The sequence below is a fragment of the Paroedura picta genome, chromosome 9 (assembly GCF_049243985.1).
Source record: "Paroedura picta isolate Pp20150507F chromosome 9, Ppicta_v3.0, whole genome shotgun sequence".
NCBI lineage: Eukaryota > Metazoa > Chordata > Lepidosauria > Squamata > Gekkonidae > Paroedura > Paroedura picta.
Window position 1 is genome coordinate 44,811,946 of NC_135377.1, and position 19,160 is coordinate 44,831,105.

The 19,160-nt window shown below is 40.6% G+C and overlaps 1 protein-coding gene across 5 annotated transcripts in view; it reads left to right on the top strand.

The window, feature by feature from the left end:
• OSBPL1A (oxysterol binding protein like 1A) overlaps positions 1-19,160 on the top strand; it is an 84,065-nt gene that overhangs the window by 15,046 nt on the left and 49,859 nt on the right. For all 5 annotated transcript variants that reach the window (XM_077352581.1, XM_077352579.1, XM_077352578.1 and 2 more), the window contains exons 2-13: positions 733-855; positions 1,699-1,784; positions 6,073-6,147; positions 6,676-6,787; positions 6,977-7,062; positions 9,213-9,357; positions 10,665-10,732; positions 10,809-10,853; positions 11,481-11,554; positions 11,633-11,696; positions 12,734-12,832; positions 14,640-14,765. In XM_077352581.1, coding sequence (XP_077208696.1) covers positions 735-855; positions 1,699-1,784; positions 6,073-6,147; positions 6,676-6,787; positions 6,977-7,062; positions 9,213-9,357; positions 10,665-10,732; positions 10,809-10,853; positions 11,481-11,554; positions 11,633-11,696; positions 12,734-12,832; positions 14,640-14,765 — 1,101 coding nt within the window. In that variant the 5' untranslated portion in view covers positions 733-734. The remainder of the gene's footprint in view (positions 1-732; positions 856-1,698; positions 1,785-6,072; positions 6,148-6,675; positions 6,788-6,976; positions 7,063-9,212; positions 9,358-10,664; positions 10,733-10,808; positions 10,854-11,480; positions 11,555-11,632; positions 11,697-12,733; positions 12,833-14,639; positions 14,766-19,160) is intronic.

Sequence of the window (19,160 nt, forward strand, 5' to 3'; positions counted from 1 at the left end):
CTGTCTTGGCCCCTGCCTGGTGGAATGAGCTCCTGGAACACATCTTGGCTCTGTCAGAATTGGCACAGTTCTGCAGGGCAGAGCTTTTCTAGCAGGCTTTTGGTTGGGGCCAATGACATGTTACATCTGTTGGGCCCCCCGACTTAGCCACTTACGGAGAACACTGAAAGATACACTGGAAATGGGATGCTGATGCTTACATTTTTTAACGAGTAGGATCTGGGAGACTCACGTTTGAAGCCCCATTCTGCCATGGAAGCTTGCTGGGTGACTTTAGGCCATTCACATACTTTCAGATTTTAACCTACCTCACAGGTTTGTTATAAAGATAAAATGTAGAAGGGGAGAACAATGTAAGCTGGTTCTGATCCCTATTGAGGAGAAAGGCTGGGTATAAGTGAAATAAATAAATTTAATGCTGCTGTTTTTACAGGGCAGAGTAAGTAAAATGTGTGGTGAGTTGCCAGTAGCTTCACATTTTCCCAGAACGTCTGAGGAACTCTTTATGTCTCAGCCTCCTAATATTTAGAGTATCGAAACAACTTTCGTCAGTAGCACCGAACATCATTGTGCAAGGGAAAGTGGGGAAGCTGCTGTTTGCATTTAGGGGAAGCATTTAGAAGTCTGCATGGGTTTCAGAGGCTGCCTAATATAACCTATTATGACATGATTCTATGCAAGTTCCGGCTCAGTAGATCTAAGCTCTAATAGACCATACCTATCTGTTATCAGAGATGGATATAGAAGCAGAACAACGTCTTCTCCATAGCGCTAGAAATGGAAACTCCGAAGAAATCCGGCACCTATTGGAAACCCTGAAGAAGAAAGAGGTTGCTTTTAATATCAATTGCAAAGGTCGGTATAGATAATTCTTCAATTATTTTGTTACATTGAGAAATTGCTATAATTTCCTTTGAATTTTGGTATTTGAAATAGTCTGAATTTGTTTTGTTTTTTGCACCTGCATGCTTTACTGTCAGGCCCAGAATCAAAGTCTTAAGGACTTCTTGTTGGAAAATAGTGCCTTAAAAGCTCAAAATAAGTACCCAGAAGTCTTTTCCCAACAGAAGCATGCATCTCGTATAAAAACTATAGTACTGTCTGCTTCAAAGTTTTCTCACTTCAGGCACATGTTGCCTTGCTGCTATAACATAGAAACTAAACTGCCTTTCTCTAGTAGCTACTGGGACCAGAAACAGGTTATACAGTTCATATGTCTGCCCTCCTTGCATAAAAACCAAAGAGCATCTGATAGTCAAAGGAATGTGCAAGAGAAGGCACTGAATTCTTCTCCTCTTCCCAAATATCATAGTACCCATTGATTACTTGTTCCTGCAGTTTTTTATATTATACTTTTGCTTAAATTAAGAGTTGCTGAAGTATGGATATGTAATCAACTATTTTTGTCACAAACGTCCTCATCAGTGTAATCTTCCCTTTCTAGTTAGACCAGGAAGTTAAATATATTCTCAGTTATGGAAATCACCTTGAAAAGAAAAATGCTATTTTTGGAGAATATATACAAACTAATGGAGGTACCATTGAGTTTGCCATCATGTTTGAATTGTGGGGAAGACATTAATGTTCGTCACTTTATAGGGGGAATGTTGTGGGCAGGTGGTGAATGCAGCTTGAATTTCAATGTTACCTTTGGTTGCCGTATCCTACGTTTACATGTTTATATTGTGTCCTTCATAGGCAGAAGTAAATCTAACTTGGGATGGACCCCTCTTCATCTTGCATGCTATTTTGGGCATACCAGTGTTGTGAAGGATTTGTTGAAGGTATAACTTTTTGCTTGTTATCTTATATTACTGTACAACAAAAAATAGGATCTTTTCAAGAAGAGACCTTCTGGTTGGGCATCGAAAACGTAACTAAGCACTTAAGTACTTTTTCCATTGAAGTTTAGGAAGTTTACATGCTTGTGCTTTTAATGAGATTGAAGCCCTGTGCACATGAGAGCCAGTTTGATGTAGTGGTTAGGAGTGCGGACTTCTAATCTGATATGCCGGGTTCAGTTCTGCCCTCCCCCACATGCAGCCAGCTGGGTGACCTTGGGCTCGCCACAGCACTGATAAAAACTGTTCTCACCGGGCAGTTATATCAGGGCTCTCTCAGCCTCACCCACCTCATAGGGTGTCTGTTGTGGGGAGAGGAAAGGGAAGGCGACTGTAAGCTGCTTTGAGCCTCCTTCGGGTAGAGTAAGAACCAACTCTTTGTAGTGTAAGAGCTAACTCTTTTTCTTCTTCTATGTGGGGAGGGGGAAATAAACTGATTACAGTGAAAGCAATTAGCAACTCCCATTACTAATTCTAGCGTAATAATGTATGGTTTTTAAAGAAGAACGAATGGGTAAGTTAGTAAGGAAACAAGAAACTCTTTAAGTATCTAGGTTCCTGGCTGTTTAGGACTTTAAAGATAATAACAAACACTTTTAATTAGATGTGTGAGGCCTAGGTGTAATCTGCACAGAGCTTTTATTCCAACCCCAGATCGATTCAGTCCCTGCCCTCTACACAGAATGCGATTTCTGTTTGGATTTTGGGCGATTTAAATTTTCCTTCTGCAGCAAGAAGGATTGATCCAGAGTGACCCTACCTTTATTGTGCCATATCTCAGACTGCTTTTAATCCTGAATATATTCAGAAAATCGCATTGTTTTGAATCTGGGCTCTCCTCCGTGGTAGAGAACCCGTGATTGGCTACAGGTGGTCATGTGACAAGCCTGCCTTAAAGGAGAAGCCCCTAAGTTCTCTCAACTTCTGTCGGCCTTGGATATTTTTTTGTGCCTTCTTCGTCCCGTCCCCCCCCCCCCCTTCAAGAAAAGAAAGGATTTTTTTCCTCCCTCCTCTGACTTCTTGGATCCTCCCCCCCTTCAAGAAAACAAAGAAAGAGTCTCCATTTGCCCCCCCCCCTCTTCTGAGCCTCCCTAGCCATGTGCAGAAGACTTTCCTGTTTCAATGGGGAGGGGGGGAAGAGAAAGACCCGAGTTCAAAGCGATCTGAATTCAACAGGATTGACAATGGAATAAAAAAAGTAGGTGCAGACTCTGCCCTAGAGAGCCAGTGCAGTTCTTCTGGTTCAGCCAATCATTGTCTCAATAACTAACCTCAGCAGCAGCCTTTGCAATGTCCTTTGTACCAGCTGAAACTTCCAGGCAGTCTTCTGAGGCTATCCTACCACCTGCACCCCATTCTGGTTATTGTTACATAACACTCACTCTCCCTCGCTCAGAGTGCATTCATGATGAATTTAGGCAGAAGACTTGATGTTGTATGTTTCTCAATCCAATGGGGAGAGATGTGAGAAGCAAAATTTTAGTCTGGATTATGCATGTTTTGTTTGCTTATACTTTCTGTGCACTCACTCGGTATTATATCCTCACAAACCTAATTGTATTTGGTGTACATGTCGGATGTCATTAGGCATATATAGCAAAGTTTAATTATCACACAATATATCTGCACAAAGTCTAAATGCTATGCAGTATGTTATGAAACTACAATGGGTTGTAAGGCCCATATCTGAATTAGCTCATTCGTCATGAAACATGGAAAAGATATGTGTTCATATGTCACAAAGAGTTGCAAGTCACACATAAACAATATAGATTCTCTGTCTCCTCTCTGACCTTCAACAACTGCCCCTCTAATAGACTTGTGTCACTGAAGCATTTCAGAATTGTTGAATCTAAATTTTAAAAAATGCCGTAAAGTTTTGAGTTGTTGCAGCCACAGTGGAGTATGCATATGCTAATAAAATCTATAAACAAAGCTGAACACTTTAATAAACCCCAAGATTTAACTTAATATTTATGCCAACTTTGTAATTTTGCTTTATGTGTCCTTATAACGACACATTTGCTGTAGGCTCAGAAAAGAAACTCTGGTAGCTATTAGCTGCCGGAACATGAGAGCCTGCAAAGATGGTCGGGAAGCTTTTCATTTCTCCTACCCCCACTATTTCCTCTCATCTTCAGACAGTACAGTAGCCGAGGCCTTTCTCCAAACTTTCCCCTCATCAGGCTCCATCACAAAATCTGCAGAAACTTCTCCTGGAGCTGGCAACCTTAATCCGGCTTGGTCCTAATGAGTCCTCTCTCAAAGGCCAAAATAGTCTGGAAAGAAGAAGAGTTGGTTTTTATACCCCACTTTTTACTACGCTGCCTCCTCCCCGTGCCTTTTACTGACAGAACCAAGCATGGAATACTGTGATTGCCTAGCAACAGATACAGGGAATCTGCTGCTTGAAGCTTTAAGATGCTACTTTTATCATTTTTAAACCCCCAATTATTTTTGTAGGGTTTCACATTTTTCTGCAACCATAGGGCAAAGGTTGATCTTTCCCATTCATAGCTTCAATCACCCAATTTAAGTATCCAAAGATATCCCCCAACTGTGCTAATAGAAAACAAGATATGCTTCAAAATGACAAAAAAATTATAACAAATGGAAGCTGCCTCTAATGACCATTAGACTTGGGTCTCTGCTAATGGCAGAGTCAACTACCTGTTGAGCCATGCTATTTTTGAAAATGGATGGGAAGAGGCAGGTGAGAGAGAGAGAGTGCAATGCTTTTAAGTTCTGAAGTAAAATTTGGGCAGGAAGAAAAGGAAGATTAAAGTATGACTTTTTATGGGCTTGATTAATGTTGTTTTAATTGTGTTTGTATAATGTTTTATTTACATTGTTCCATGAATTCCACCAGGGAAAATGGTGCCTTAATAATGTTTTAAATAGATAAAATAAATAAGACCAGAGTGATTGAACCTTCTTGCTCTTCAAAATTTGACATCAGAGAAATGCAAAGAAGTAAGGCTGATTTGCCCAAATGAACCCAGTGGTGTGTGTGGAATAAGACGTCACATTTTGATTGTTTGACTATAAATCTTTCAGCATTATTCCTAGCTCTTGCTAGATAAGCGACTTTGTGTCTGAAAAATAAGGAATGGACTCTATAGAAGTTTAAATGGTTGACCTAAAGACTCTTGGGCCAACAGGGTCTCCTGTTTCTCAGTTGAGAATTCTGTATGGCTAGGTAATAGTTAAACCACATAATCCCATTTAGTGCTGCGTGTTTAGCTTGTTCTGATCTCTTTGTAACCCATTTGAGGAAAGAGGTTGAACTTGAGCCAAGCTGAGCAAACTAGATTAAAGACTATGATGCAGTTAACTGGCAAAGCGACAATGCTGTTTTCCACAATTCAAAGGCCACAAAAAAAGGGGAAAAACCAAGAGCCTAGCACTCAGTTCAAGACCAAATTAGCCTGCACTTGGCCAGAGACTCAGCAGAATTATGTTAGGAAGGGATTATTAATCCTAATTATTTCAACTTTTCAAAAAGGATATTGCCATATGGGTCAAGTATACTCTCCAGTTTCACTTTTATTCTCGAAGCTGCTTTATGAATAAGGGTTGGATTTTCAGATGTGCTGACCAAATTTACTTTTGAGAGCTTTCTTGTCTGCAGCCTTACCTCTTAACAATGCATCTGTGAGGGAGGTAAACAGAATATGTAGTTTGCATTTTAAGTCTAGACCTAGAAGAATACACAAATCCTTGCAGCTTTATAGACCGCAACGATTTAGTAGCTGGATAGCTACTTACTGAGCCTCTTGTGGCACAGAGTGGTAAGGCAGCAGACATGCAGTCTGAAGCTCTGCCCATGAGGCTGGGAGTTCAATCTCAGCAGCCGGCTCAAGGTTGACTCAGCCTTCCATCCTTCCGAGGTCGTTAAAATGAGTACCCAGCTTGCTGGGGGGTAAACAGTAATGACTGGGGAAGGCACTGGCAAACCACCCCACATTGAGTCTGCCATGAGAACGCTGGAGGGCGTCACCCCAAGGGTCAGACATGACTCGGTGCTTGCACAGGGGATACCTTTACCTTTTAGCTACTTACTAGGGATGATTTAACCTGATCCTGCATTCAGCAGGGGGTTGGACTAGAATGGCCTGCATGGCCCCTTTCAACTCTGATTCTATTCTATGGTTCTATGAATCCCAAAATCATATTTTGTGGCTTTGATTGACAAGGATGGAAATACAACTAAGAAGTTTTATCTTTGCAGGCTGGTGCCGATGTAAATGTGCTAAATGACATGGGAGACACTCCACTGCATCGTGCAGCTTTCACTGGGCGCAAGGTAAAAGTATGTTACGTTAAGCATATAATGTAACACAGGGCAATTTGCTGTGTTCAGCACCATCTTCCGTTACAGCAGTGCCTTCAGAGTAATGAGATCCATAGCCAGCAATGAACATTTAGTTGCTATGGCCAAAGAAGGGAGAAAGAGAAGTCCTGAGACAATTGTCCAAATGATCAGAAAGTTAATTGGTCTCTCCAGTGAGATTCCAGCTTTCATAGAAAGAAACCATGACTTATCAAATGACATACAGGTGGCACCAACTTTTGCTATAGAAAATATACGATGCCTAGTGTGATGCAGACCCGCTTGTCCATCTCTGGGACAAATGTTTTCAGAACAGATAGGAGCTTCCAGCTTACTCAGCTTTGTCAAGTAACGATTATATTCAGAGATTATGCTTTCTGTGATTTATATGACTCACAAGCTATTTTACTTACAAATAGCAAAGGAAAACTGTATTGAAAGAAAGCTAAGATCTCACTTTCTGAGTGGTGATAATCTATAACAATGGTATTTCTCTTTCAGGAAGTGGCTATGCTGCTTTTGGAACATGATGCTGATACTTCCATTGTTAATGGGAATGGGCACACTGCAAAAGATGTTACCCATAACAAAGAAATAAGAGAGATGCTAGAAGGTACCTGTTCTGTGCAATGTATGAACTTTGGCTACTTGGGACTGGAAAGTGTCTTGCAGGGCACAATATCAGTCCTGGTTCAGGGGGAAACTTACAAAATGCCACTGTTTTATTAAAATTGGTTGTCAAAGGAAATGTTTTGTTTTTGAGGAATATTATTTTGATCATATGTTTGTATTTTGTAATCAGCTGTGGAAAGGACCCAAGAAAGAAAACTTGAGGAAGTCCTCTTAGGTGCTGCAAGGGAAGGCGAGACTGGAAAGCTCACAGAACTGGTATGCATCATCAATATATCGAATTCTCAACAAGGCCCATTCTGTGGAGACTGGTGCCATAAACAGACAAATCAGATCTATATGCACACTGTGTAAAAACCCCAAGTTCGCAAAAACCCAATACTATTGCCAACCTTCAAGCCTTGGTTTCTGACAGTAAAAGGCAGGAGTAGGGTCTTTTCCAGGGCTTTTTGGGCTTCTCAGTCCACCCCTCTTCCCTTCCCTCCTGCTCCTTGCGGTCAGAACCAGCAGCAACTACAAAGCAACTTGCTATCATGAATAAGCCTCACCTGAACAACTTGCTACTGCACAACCTTTGCTGATTTTTTCCTAGGGAGAAGCTGATAAGGAGGAAAAGGGGGGGGGAAGCTGAGAGCCAGTGGCTATAGTGCCAAACTAGGATCTAGGAGACCCAGGCTCAAATCCCCACTCGGCCATGGAAACTTGTTGAATGACCTTTAGCTAGCCATTCCCTTGCAGCCTAGTCTACCTCCCAGGGTAGTTATGAGGATAAAATTATCAGAAGAATGATGTGAGCTGAAGTAAATAATAAAGCTGAAGACTGGAAGGGTAGGTAGAAGAAAAATTGGTTGCTGCGTGGGAGAAAGAAGCAGGGGAATGGGTGAGTACATAGAGGCTGACAGGAGGAGAGAAAGAAGTAGGAGTATGGGGAAAGGGATTCAGGGGAGATGAAGTGACCCCTGGAAGTCTTTGTGGGTTCCCTACTTGAGATTTGTTTCTGAACATGGACAAAAGTGTGGATAAAAATCTATACCATAAAGACCATATACTAAAATGGGGCATTCTCTTAACAGCCCGTTGTGGCAATTCCTGGGCCTGCAGAAAAATGCAAAATGTTTCCTAAAACTGGAGGTTATAATTTTCCCCTAATATGGAAAATACTAACTGAACTTGTAAAAATCTTGCAAAATCAATCATCACTGCCTAACAACTAGGGTTGCCAATCTCCAGCTGATGGCTGGAAATATCCTGCTATTACAGTTGATCTCCAGGCAATAGAGATCAGTTCACATGGAGAAAATTGCTGCTTTGGAAGGTGGGCTGCATGATATTATACCCCAAATTACACTCTTATCAGGCTCCACTCCCCCCCCCATCTCCAGATGTTTCCCATCCTGAAGCTGGCAACTGTACTAGCAACCAAGGTATTAGAACATTGGGCTAGGCTGTCTTAGTATTACCGGATGGAAAAGGAACACAAAGGAGGAACAGTTGAGAAGGAAAAGGAAGACAAACTTTGTAGAAAGTGGAGAGGGGAGCCTGGGAAACATAGTAGAAGGAAAGGGAATGGGATAGTAAAGGTAAAAAGGGTAAAGATAGTAAAGGTAAAGGTAAAGGTATCCCCTGTGCAAGCACCGAGTCATATCTGACCCTTGGGGTGACACCCTCTAGTGTTTTCATGGCAGACTCAATACGGGGTGGTTTGCCAGTGCCTTCCCCAGTCATTACCGTTTACCCCCCAGCAAGCTGGGTACTCATTTCACCGACCTCAGAAGGATGGAAGGCTGAGTCGACCTTGAGCCGGCTGCTGGGATTGAACTCCCAACCTCATGGGCAGAGCTTTCAGACAACATTCTGCTGCCTTACCACCCTGCGCCACAAGAGGCTCTATGGGATGGTAAAAAGGCTGTAAAAAAAGAAAGAGTAGGGCCCATTTCGCACACATAGGATGATGCACTTTCAATGTGCTTTGGCAGCTGGATTTTCCTGTGCGGAACAGGAAAATCTACTTCGAAAGTGCATTGAAAGTGCATTACCTATTGTGTGCAGACTAGGCCCAGGAAATGCTTGGGGGGGGGGGGGAGAGGAATACAAAATATGGAGAGAACATACTGGCCAAAAAAGGGAAAGAGCAGAATGGGAAACCTGGAAAAGAGAAGGAGAAGGAAGAAAATGTGTGGAGAGGTGAGTGTAAAGAGAGAAAATGGAAAACTGGATGGGGGAAGTCTGGGGGGATGAAGGTGAAAAATGGGGGAATAAAAATATTAGGGGAAAACAGACAGGAAAATGGGAGGTAGAATAGCTTGGGGGAATACCACTCTATAATCCATATAGGCTGCCAGTAAATTTTCAGGAAAGAATTGCAGGGATATATAAGCATGATAAATGACATTTTGGTAACTCTCTAGTTAAACAGGCCAAAGCCTCCTGACATTAACTGTTCAGATCAGATGGGAAATACACCACTGCATTGTGCAGCATATCGGGCCCACAAGCAGTGTGCTTTGAAACTACTCAAAGCTGGAGCAAACCCCAAAATAAAAAATAAAAATGGTAAGTAACACAGCTTCATTTAATAAATTCAGATTATCCCTTACATGCGTAAAGCAGATGTAATATTTCTGTTGAGATATTTTCATCAAGCTGAGTCTTCAGTATTACAGAAATATAATTAGTACACACTCTTTGCATTGCAAAATTTTAAGCAGGATTTAATTCATGAGTAGATATGCATGCAGATAGAGTCAAACAGTGCAGTCCCGTGCATATTTACCTGCAAGTAAGTCCCATTGGGTACAGTGGAACCAGTGAGCCTACCAAGGCATGGGCACAGGCCACATGCTAATAGTCAAGGGCCCAAGAACCTTTTGGCTTTTACAAAAAAGGGCTGGGCAACTGCCCATGACCAAGCCTTATACTTGAAAACAGAAAGGAAAACAAGCCTTATAACTGGGAGTATGTTGCTCACAGCCTTCCCTCCCCCTTGAATCATTTACATGCTTGATCTTGATGAAAGTACTATTGCTTACCTGTTTGAATTAACATAATATAACCCAATTCATTTTCCTAAACCCCCAAAAAAATCAGAGTCCAGTAGCACCTTTAAGACCAACAAAGATTTATTCAGGGCGTGAGCTTTCGAGTGCAAGCACTCTTCGTCACTCGAAACCTCACGCCCTGAATAAATCTTTGTTGGTCTAAAAGGTGCTGCCTGGCTCTGATTTTATTGTGCTACTTCAGACCAACATTTGAATCTACACCCAAAAAATTAGACATGGGACATTGAACCTGAAAAATATTGGCATTTCCCAATATTCTCAAATCGGCAAATATTTGGGAATGTCAGTTTTTTCAGCTCCATTATAGCTCGTGGTCCTCATGGGCTATAAAGAAGAATAAATCTGGGGGTATCTGGGGCTCTGAGGGGTCTGTTATTTGAGGTGGATGAACTAAATTTGCAGGACATCTGCTAGTGCATCTCCTTTAAAAAATTGGACCAGGGAGTCCAATTTTGTGGGCCTCCGAAGAAGGTGCTCCCCCCATCCTTCATTGTTTCCAATGGAGGAAGAAAAGGCATTTAAACTTTAAAGGGAACATGGTCCCTTTAAATGCCTTCTCCAAGCTGATACAACAACAACTTTATTTTTATAGCCTGCCCTTCCCGGTTGGCTCTGGGCAGATAACAACAGAACTTTAAAAGCATTTAAAAGGACTGAAAAGCCTTTAAATGCGCTTCAACTGCTGCTGTAAATACCAGACTTAGCTCTATGCAGCATAAAAAGCATTGTACTATTGTTGTCACCAGATGTATTTCTGATTCAGATCTGCTGAAATATATTTGTATCTTCTTTGTTAAACAGGTCAGACACCCTTGGATTTGGCTCAAGGAGCAGAAATGAAACACCTACTTGGAGGGGGAATTGGGAAGGTGGGAATAAAAGATAATGTTCTAAACTTCTGTTCATGAGGAAAGACTTGTGTTTTAATATCTCCATTTTTTATAGGTGATCAACAAACCTCTGAAACGATATGAAGGCATACTGTGGAAGGTGCTTAACGTTTTCTCCTTGTTTCTTTTATTTACATAATTTTGCTTCAGCTGTATTTGTTTCTTACTACAGTGAATCCCAAAAGATATCATACTAACTGTCTGATTGTATTTATTTAAAAATCCCATCTTCCTGTTCATAATGACTTGAGGGCAGAGTATGTATTCTGTCGTCATTATGGTTTGGAGCAGAGAGATGGATTCAGATGTCTGCTTTTGAAAAAAAAAATTCAGCATACCTAGGAAATTCCCTAAATATATAGAAAAACTTACACTGTCTTGCTGCTTTATGTTAGTAAACTTTAGGGTTGAGTTGCTAAGAGAGGGACTCCTTAAGACTTAAAAGGAACTGTAGAAAGGGACAAACTGTTAATAAATCTAGCCACCTCTTCTCTAAATCCCACCAAAGATACTTTTAACCTCTAAGAGTACTGGAACTGTTGAGAATAGAAATAATGATGTGATCCTACCCTCTAAGATTTTTTCCTGATAGGAATTTTTTTTTCTTAAATTTTGAGTGGGAAGTATTCTGAATATTGGCTTGTTTAAACATAATATGGACTAAATTGATTTTGTAAAAGCTAGCATATGATATTCAGATTATTCTCTAATATTACTTTGTTCAAAGAGCTCAAGATTTTTTGGCTGGAAACCTTATTGGATAGTCCTGGAACATGGAGTCCTGTCCTGGTACCAAAAACAGTAAGTCTGGAATTAAGCACTATTCTTGATTGATATGACATTGATGAATATCATTAATTTCTTGTTCTTTCTTTAAAGGGTTGATATAGGAAATAGTAACCGCCGTCAGGGATGCAAGCATTTAACACAAGCCATTTGCACAGTAAGCAAATTCAAGAATTCTGAAATCCCTATTGTATATGAAAAATGGATGGAAACGATTGAGCTTAATCTTAGAACTCTGAACTATCTTTCACTCCGTAGTTTTGGTCTGCATTTCCCACCCCACACAGAGCCATACTAAATTGCAGTGGCATTTTTGGTTTTGCCTGACTTTGTTGTGCACTGGTCCATTATCCACGTTTTCCCTGGTTTTATTGTGTTTCTTCAAACTCATAGCAGGTTTCTGTACTCATAACATGTTTGTCACCCACCATGTGGATAGGACCAGAGCTCCAAACCTCCCTGCTCACATCTTCTGCCCTTTTCCACCAGTGGACTATTTGCTAAGTTTTAAAAAACTAGGAATAGGGATATTGCTATAACATTCTAGCCATATGTGTACTACCATTTTTTTGTGGGCAAACAGGACTCCAGCAAGGGGTGAGGAAATAGCAGACAGGAGGGAATATCACTGAGGATCCCCACATGAGGGATGCTTCATTGCTGCTGTAAATGCCTCTGAAGTTGCAGTGCAATGAGATTACAAGAGGAAATTGTCGCCATGTGGAACCAACCTAAGAAACTTACCTAAAGCCTTTTAACCTAACTCCTTCAACACGGTGTTTTAAGCAAATTGTTTACCCACTCTTTAGCATACAAAATTGTACATATATGTTTTTTGGGTAATACCTTTGAAGCCTTTTTGAGTTTTTTTTCCAGGATGGACCTGATTTCTTGTTGATCTAGCAGACAGGAAGAATAATGCTGGGAAAGCTAATTGCCACAAAACAAACATTGTGACTTATATAACATCTCAGTTCATAGATACCAAATAAATAACAAATATATTATAATTTAAGGTGTTGATTTTTATTATATTTTAAAGTTTTATTTTGCATTATTTTTACTCTTATTTACAGTGATGGATTCAAGAAATGTTAGAATAAATAGCTATAAAATTAAAAACCTGCAATTCAAATATTTTAGTGGATGAATTTATATGAAGCTGCAAATTGCTGTACTTGATTTCTCCTATAGGTAAAAAGTGCAGATGGTTGCCTTTTCTCTATCAAATGCTTTGATAATACAGTTCACAGTTTTAAAGTCCCCAAGACCAACTCTCAACAATCAAGAGAGGTAAATGTCTGTTTAATTATTATCTAGTAGCTTACAGACTCGTGTTTGGGACAAAATCATTATCTACAGGTTGATTCTGATGTAGCATCAAAATGTAGGACTTGGCACTAAGTGAACAAGCTTTTATATATGTCTGACACTCACACCCTCCTTCCCTTACATACTATGAGTGAATTGGTTACTTCCTGGTTTCTGGCAAACCTTTTAGATTGATTTTTCATTTGAACTTGCTGGCTTGGTCTGTTTAGCCTTGAGAGGAGATGACTGAGAGGGGATTTGATAACCATCTTTAAATATTTTAAAGGCTGCCATATAGAGGATGGAGCAGAGTTGTTCTCTCTTGCCCTGGAGGGATGGGCCAGAACCAATGGGATGAAATTAATTCAAAAGAAACTCCGTTTAAATATCAGGAAGAAGTTCCTGAAAGTTAGAGCAGTTTCTCAGTGGAACAGGCTTCCTCGGGAGGTGGTGGGTTCTCCATGTTTGGAGATTTTAAACAGAGGCTGAATAGCCATCTGACGGAGAGGCTGATTCTGTGAAAGCTTAAGGGGGTGGAAGGTTACAGTGGATAAGCGATAAGGTTGTGAGTGTCCTGCATAGTTCAGGGGGTTAGACCCATGATATCCCTTCCAACTCTATTATTCTATGATTCTATGAACGAACTAGGTTACAAGCCTAGCTTGGAAAAAAAATTCAAACCCCGAGTTTGCTGGCACAAATCTAATTTGAAGCTTTAGACTGACACAAAGTATATGATTTCTGGTATTTGGGGGAAAAGGAGAATCTGCAAACCTAAGACCCCCAATTTTGTCATCTAGCCCCAAATTGTAGTAGAGGTTTATGTCTGAACTAAGCCATTGCGTAGCTAATTAGGAACTGCTGAATACCTTTACTTACAGCACTATGTTTGAAGAAACAGAAGTGCAATTGACTTAAAATAGGGCAATACCTTAAATTTACTCACCTAGTATTCTTAATTTCATTTGCATTGATTAAGAAAGGCTGATAGCTTTGTATATCCCATGAGACATTTCAGAATATGGCTATGAGGAGCAAGTCTTTAGACATGACTATATTAAATAGCTTAGACTGTTCAAGATCCACATTTTTATTTAAGAAGTATCTACCATGTTTTTAGACGTATTTTTTATTTACATTTAAATGTATTAACTGCTACTCCCAGACATGCTGACTCGAGGCTGTTTACAATAAAACCCATAAAACACTAATAGCAGCATAATCCTGTCTATTCCTTCCAAGCCACCAATCTAAGACCTTCTCAGGACTTTAGGCAAACAAAAATAAATGCTGCTTCACAAAACCCATAATTCACTTATGACATTCACTGCCTTAAGATATAGTAATGGCTTAGATGTTAGCATTTAAGATGGAATAGACAAAATCAAGAAGGATGGCTTTATTTGTGACAAGTGGTCTTGATGGCTAGATGTATTTTCTGATATAATGCCCATCCAAACACCAGTTACTGGAAGACAGAGGTGATAGAGGCAGATCTGTTCATTTCCTGTCTGAAGGCTTCCATGAGGTATCTGCTGGAATAGATGGACCTGTGGCCTAAGCCAGTAGAGCTTTTCTTGAAATTAGAAACAAAACCATTCTTGAACAGCCTAGCTCTCTTGGACTGCTCACTGTGCTTTGACTCCTCACAATCTCCTTGTAGTTGTCTGTGGCCACTGTAGGCTGGATAGGGTCTGGGTTCATTTTCAGCTTAGCATGCTGCATATTAAACAGTAGCAAAGAAGTCTGATTTTTTTCTCTTCGCTTCGGGCCTCTTTCTGTTTTCCAGAATTGGGTGCAGGCTATTGAAGACCATTCAGCATATAGCACACATTATTGTACTCAAGAACAGTGGAGTGACAATGAGGAAGAGGATGATCCAGTTTCAGTTGCTGAGTTGCAAGATTCACTTAAAGTAAGTGTGAAAAATACCAGATGACTTACTTACATGGTATACAGAGCTCTTAAGGATCTTTCTCAGGACAAATAGTAACAGAATGATCTGCTTTATCCAGATCTGCCCATTGAAAGGAAATTCCTTGTGTTTGGTCATTATCAGTAAGTGCCCTTCCCTTTTCAAGGGAGAGAAAGTCTTCCTTGCCTTCCAAAGTTTACCCTCCAGTGAGCAACCCAGCAGAAGAAAAAGAGAAACTGCCTGCTCTTCCACAGAGAACTTAAGAGGGGGTGGGAGACAGGAACTTCCTTCAACTTCCTTTTATAGGAGGTGCATTCTGTGAATTTAGGCAGATTGTAAGTCGCTGGGCAGAAGGGATTGTGTCCATGCTTGGCTCTTTCTTTCATGATGATCACTGCTTTAGGGCCAAACTGGCCAGGGATTCGGGGGGGGGGTATCATCTGGGCATGGAATTTGGGTCACTGTGGTGGGCAGGTAGTTGTGAATTTCCTGCATTCAGCAGGGGGTTGGACTCGATGACCCTGGGGGACCCTTCTAACTCTATGATTCTAAGAGACAACCTGCTTTTCTTCTTCCTCCCTCCCCCTTCCTTGCCAGTTCTCCCTAAGAGAAAAGGAGGAGCAACTTTTTGCCATTCCCATTAGGATTTTGTAACAACTATCCAATGCTTTTGGAATGATCTGCAAAACCTCAGTACAAAGGCAAATACTGCTTTGTTCCCTGAAGATTCAGGAGGTAGAATAAATAGTAGCCCAGTCAAAATTTGTGACTCCTGCTGTTAAAATAGGCAAAGGCTTCAGCAGTGCTAAGTATAGTGGATCACTTCTGTGTGGGTGCACAAGTTTGGATGCTGGATATTATCCGTATCCTCTTTTTATCTTGCCTCCAAGGATCTTAAGAGCACAGTTCATGGTTCTTCCCTTCTCCATTTTTATTTCCATTTTAAGTAAACATTAGGAGATAATGGTCAACGTGTGCATCTTGACACATGGTTTTATGAATTATGAAGAAAGGGACACCTATGTTGCAATAACTGGATAGTGTAAAATGAAATTATTTTATAAATTCTAGTGATTTTTATTTATTTATTTATTTATTTTGCTCCACATCTTGGCACAGAGATATTCCCATCTCCTACCTCTGAAGATAACCAGCCACAATTACTGGCAAAACATCAAGGACTAAAACTAGCAGACCCCAGCTACACAGCCCAAAAAATCTACAACAACCATTTTTTAAAAACTTTCCCTGTGTCCATTCATGCTATAGAAGCAAATGTTGAAGTGGAAGGAAATAATTTATGGAAGGTTAAGCCTCAATAGCCAAAAATAATCTTAGGGCTTAAATATATCCTTGAAATGATTCATCAGTATTTCCCAGTTCTTTAATGCCAACTCCAATTCATGAGTTTAGTGGGCTATAATTACTTGATTACACCCCCTCATGATTCTTAACCCAACTTAACCCAACCAAAAATAGCAGAAAATAGCTTTAAGAGGAGAAAGCAGACAGGTTTTCTGCCACAGTTACAGAGGTGGGAGCAGACTCCCAGGATAAGGCTGTGGGGAACTTTATGAGCTGCTCTGGCCTGCTCTTCCACTTCCTATCAAGCTGTGCAGGATTGCTGGGCTGGGTGTAGCCAAGAGTTCTGTCAGTTTCAGGGTATCATAAATGCTGGGCTTGCACATCCCCTGGCAATAGTAGTACAAAGTTATTCTCTAGACAAGCAGTAACAAAACTGTGGCCCTCCAAATGTCCATGGACTACAATTACTATGAGCCCATGCTATGCTGGGGCTAGAATAAAAGAAGCTAGGACCATTTGTCATGGAGAGCTGCCCTCTCTTGAATGTGCTCTTCCTTCAGAAGAAGGTAAAGAGTGAATTTACATATATGAAGGGATGGAGAAATCCATACCCCCCCCCCCAATCACTGTAAACTCACCCACCCCACCAGGCCATCAGTATGCGTTCTCCCCAGTAGTCTATTGTTCCACAGTATTGCTATTGTTATTATTGTGTTATTATAAACTGAGTTATTTGTACTGTTTCTGTTTGATGTTAACTGCCCTGAGCCTTTGGGGAGGGCGGTATATAAGTATAATAAATAAATACAGGATCTATTATTATTATTATTTCGATTTATTTCCCGCCACTCCCAAATGGCTCGCGGCGGGTTACAATGTCTTAAAAAAAACATTAAAACTCCCATTAAAAGACTTTAAAATGTCACAACATGGCAGCACAATAATAAGATCCCCTTCCTACCCCCATTCCTAAAAAAAGGGGGGTGGAGGAGAAGGAGGTCAACGATGTTCAAGAAGCCCGGGGGAGAGCAGTCGATGTACCCCGGCAGCCCCAGCCTCAACCATAGACCTGGCGGAAATGCTCCGTCTTGCAGGCCCTGCGGAACGTTCAAGGGTCCCGCAGGGCCCGCAGCTCACCCGGGAGCTCATTCCACCAGGTGGGGGCCAGGACTGAAAAGGCCCTGGCCCTGGTCGAGGCTAGGCGTGCTTCCCTAGGGCCGGGAACGACCAGAAGATTCTCACTCGCAGAACGCAGAGCCCTGCGGGGGGCATAGGGCACTAGGCGGTCCCTCAGGTATCTAGAGCTGGTTTCTGTGCTTGCGCTGCAGTAAACAGTACTCAAGCAATGAGTTTTGTAGGTGCTGAATTGTGGGGGAGAGGGAGAACCCAACATAAAACAAACATTATTTAATGAAAAGTTACAAGAAGATGAGCTGCATACCTGATTTCTCTAATAAATCTGAAAAGCTAGTTTCTTATCTAATCTACAAAGTCAGTCATTCAATGAAAGGAAGAGGGCCCTATGAAACATTTTGAAAACTAAGGAAGAGTGGGGTTGGTCATCAGATTTCTGAAATTAAGCAGAGTTGGCCTTAGTATTTGGATGGGAGACTACCAAGGAATGACAGTCCTGATGTGGAGACAGGCAGTGGCAGCCCACCTCTGAATATCTCATGCCATGAAACCCCCACCAGGGGTCATCACAAGTCAGTTGTGACTTGATAGTAAAACAATTACCGCACAACTATTGTTTGTTCAATACAGCAAGCCTTGTTCAGTAATCAGGTATTTCTTGTTAATTTCCTGACCTTACCTCTGTTTTATTCACACATCACTGATTTTTGCTGTGTACGTGGTTTTTTCTCTGTTACAGTCTTAGATTAATTCTATACCAATTTACTTCCAGTTGTCATCTCTCTAGAATTCCTGTCCAGCCCCTTTCTTCTTTCACAGATAATTCAATGCACATATCTGTGTGCACCACTATATACAATGTATATAGAACATGATATGCCCCAGTCCTCTGCCAGCCCCCACTTGTACATGCTGTACTGTTGCAGATGGGTTTTGGGAGAAATCTTTACTGTATATTGCTCACTTTTAGGGCAACTAGGGAATAATTCTGCTCTGAGTCTATCTTGCTTCATTGGTATCTAAAAAATTTATGCTGTGATATTTGAGTATCAACTATGTCACCTTGAAACAGTGGTGCTTCTGGAAATAGGAAGACATACTTCTGAGAATAGAGACCTTCAATTCAGAAACTGATGTCACATGAATACTCCAGCATACCTCTAATAGAAAGGAATTGTGAGAAGAGATTAAGTCCTGTAATAAATAAAGAGGTTTAATTAAAAGGCTAAAACTCAATAGTAAACTCAGACTTAACTTTACTGAATTAATATTACAAAGGAACTAGGAGAAATACAAATAGGTGTGGCAGTTCTCACAAACCAACCTTCAGTTCAGAAGGGTGTGCTAACTTTTCAGTTGTACAGTACTGTCAGACAGGAAACTTAATATTTTGTATAGGCCACTATGGCCATATAAGAAGTTCTCATTTATTTCCTTGAATCTAACATAGCGATAATTCTTAAATAGCAAAAATTTAGAAGTTAACTATATAGAGAATCAATGGAATGCACTATGGCCCAGATTTAGTACATTTAGTACTTCAAATATACAACTGCTATTATATGTGCAGGGATTTTAAATATTGGGGTAGAGCCAAGGCTTAGTGGAAGAGTATCTGTTTTCTATATAGAAAGTCCCAAGTTATATCTTTGTCTAAATGTTTCAGTTAATAGATGATATGAATGTTCTTCTCTGAGACCCTGGAGATAAACTGCTGGTCAGAATAGATAATATTGACTTTGGTCTGACTCTGTATAGGACAGTTTTCAAATCAAACTGGGGTTCTTTTTGTTGTTAAAAAAATTTCATATGGCCGTTTGTAATATTCAGAAGAAGTTAACATGTAAGCTACTGTTGTTTTCAGAACCTCAGAGGAGGGCGGTATCTAAATATAATAAATAAATAAATTTTATTATCACGTCAGTCTTTTAAAAATGGTTTACGATATCTGCTTGA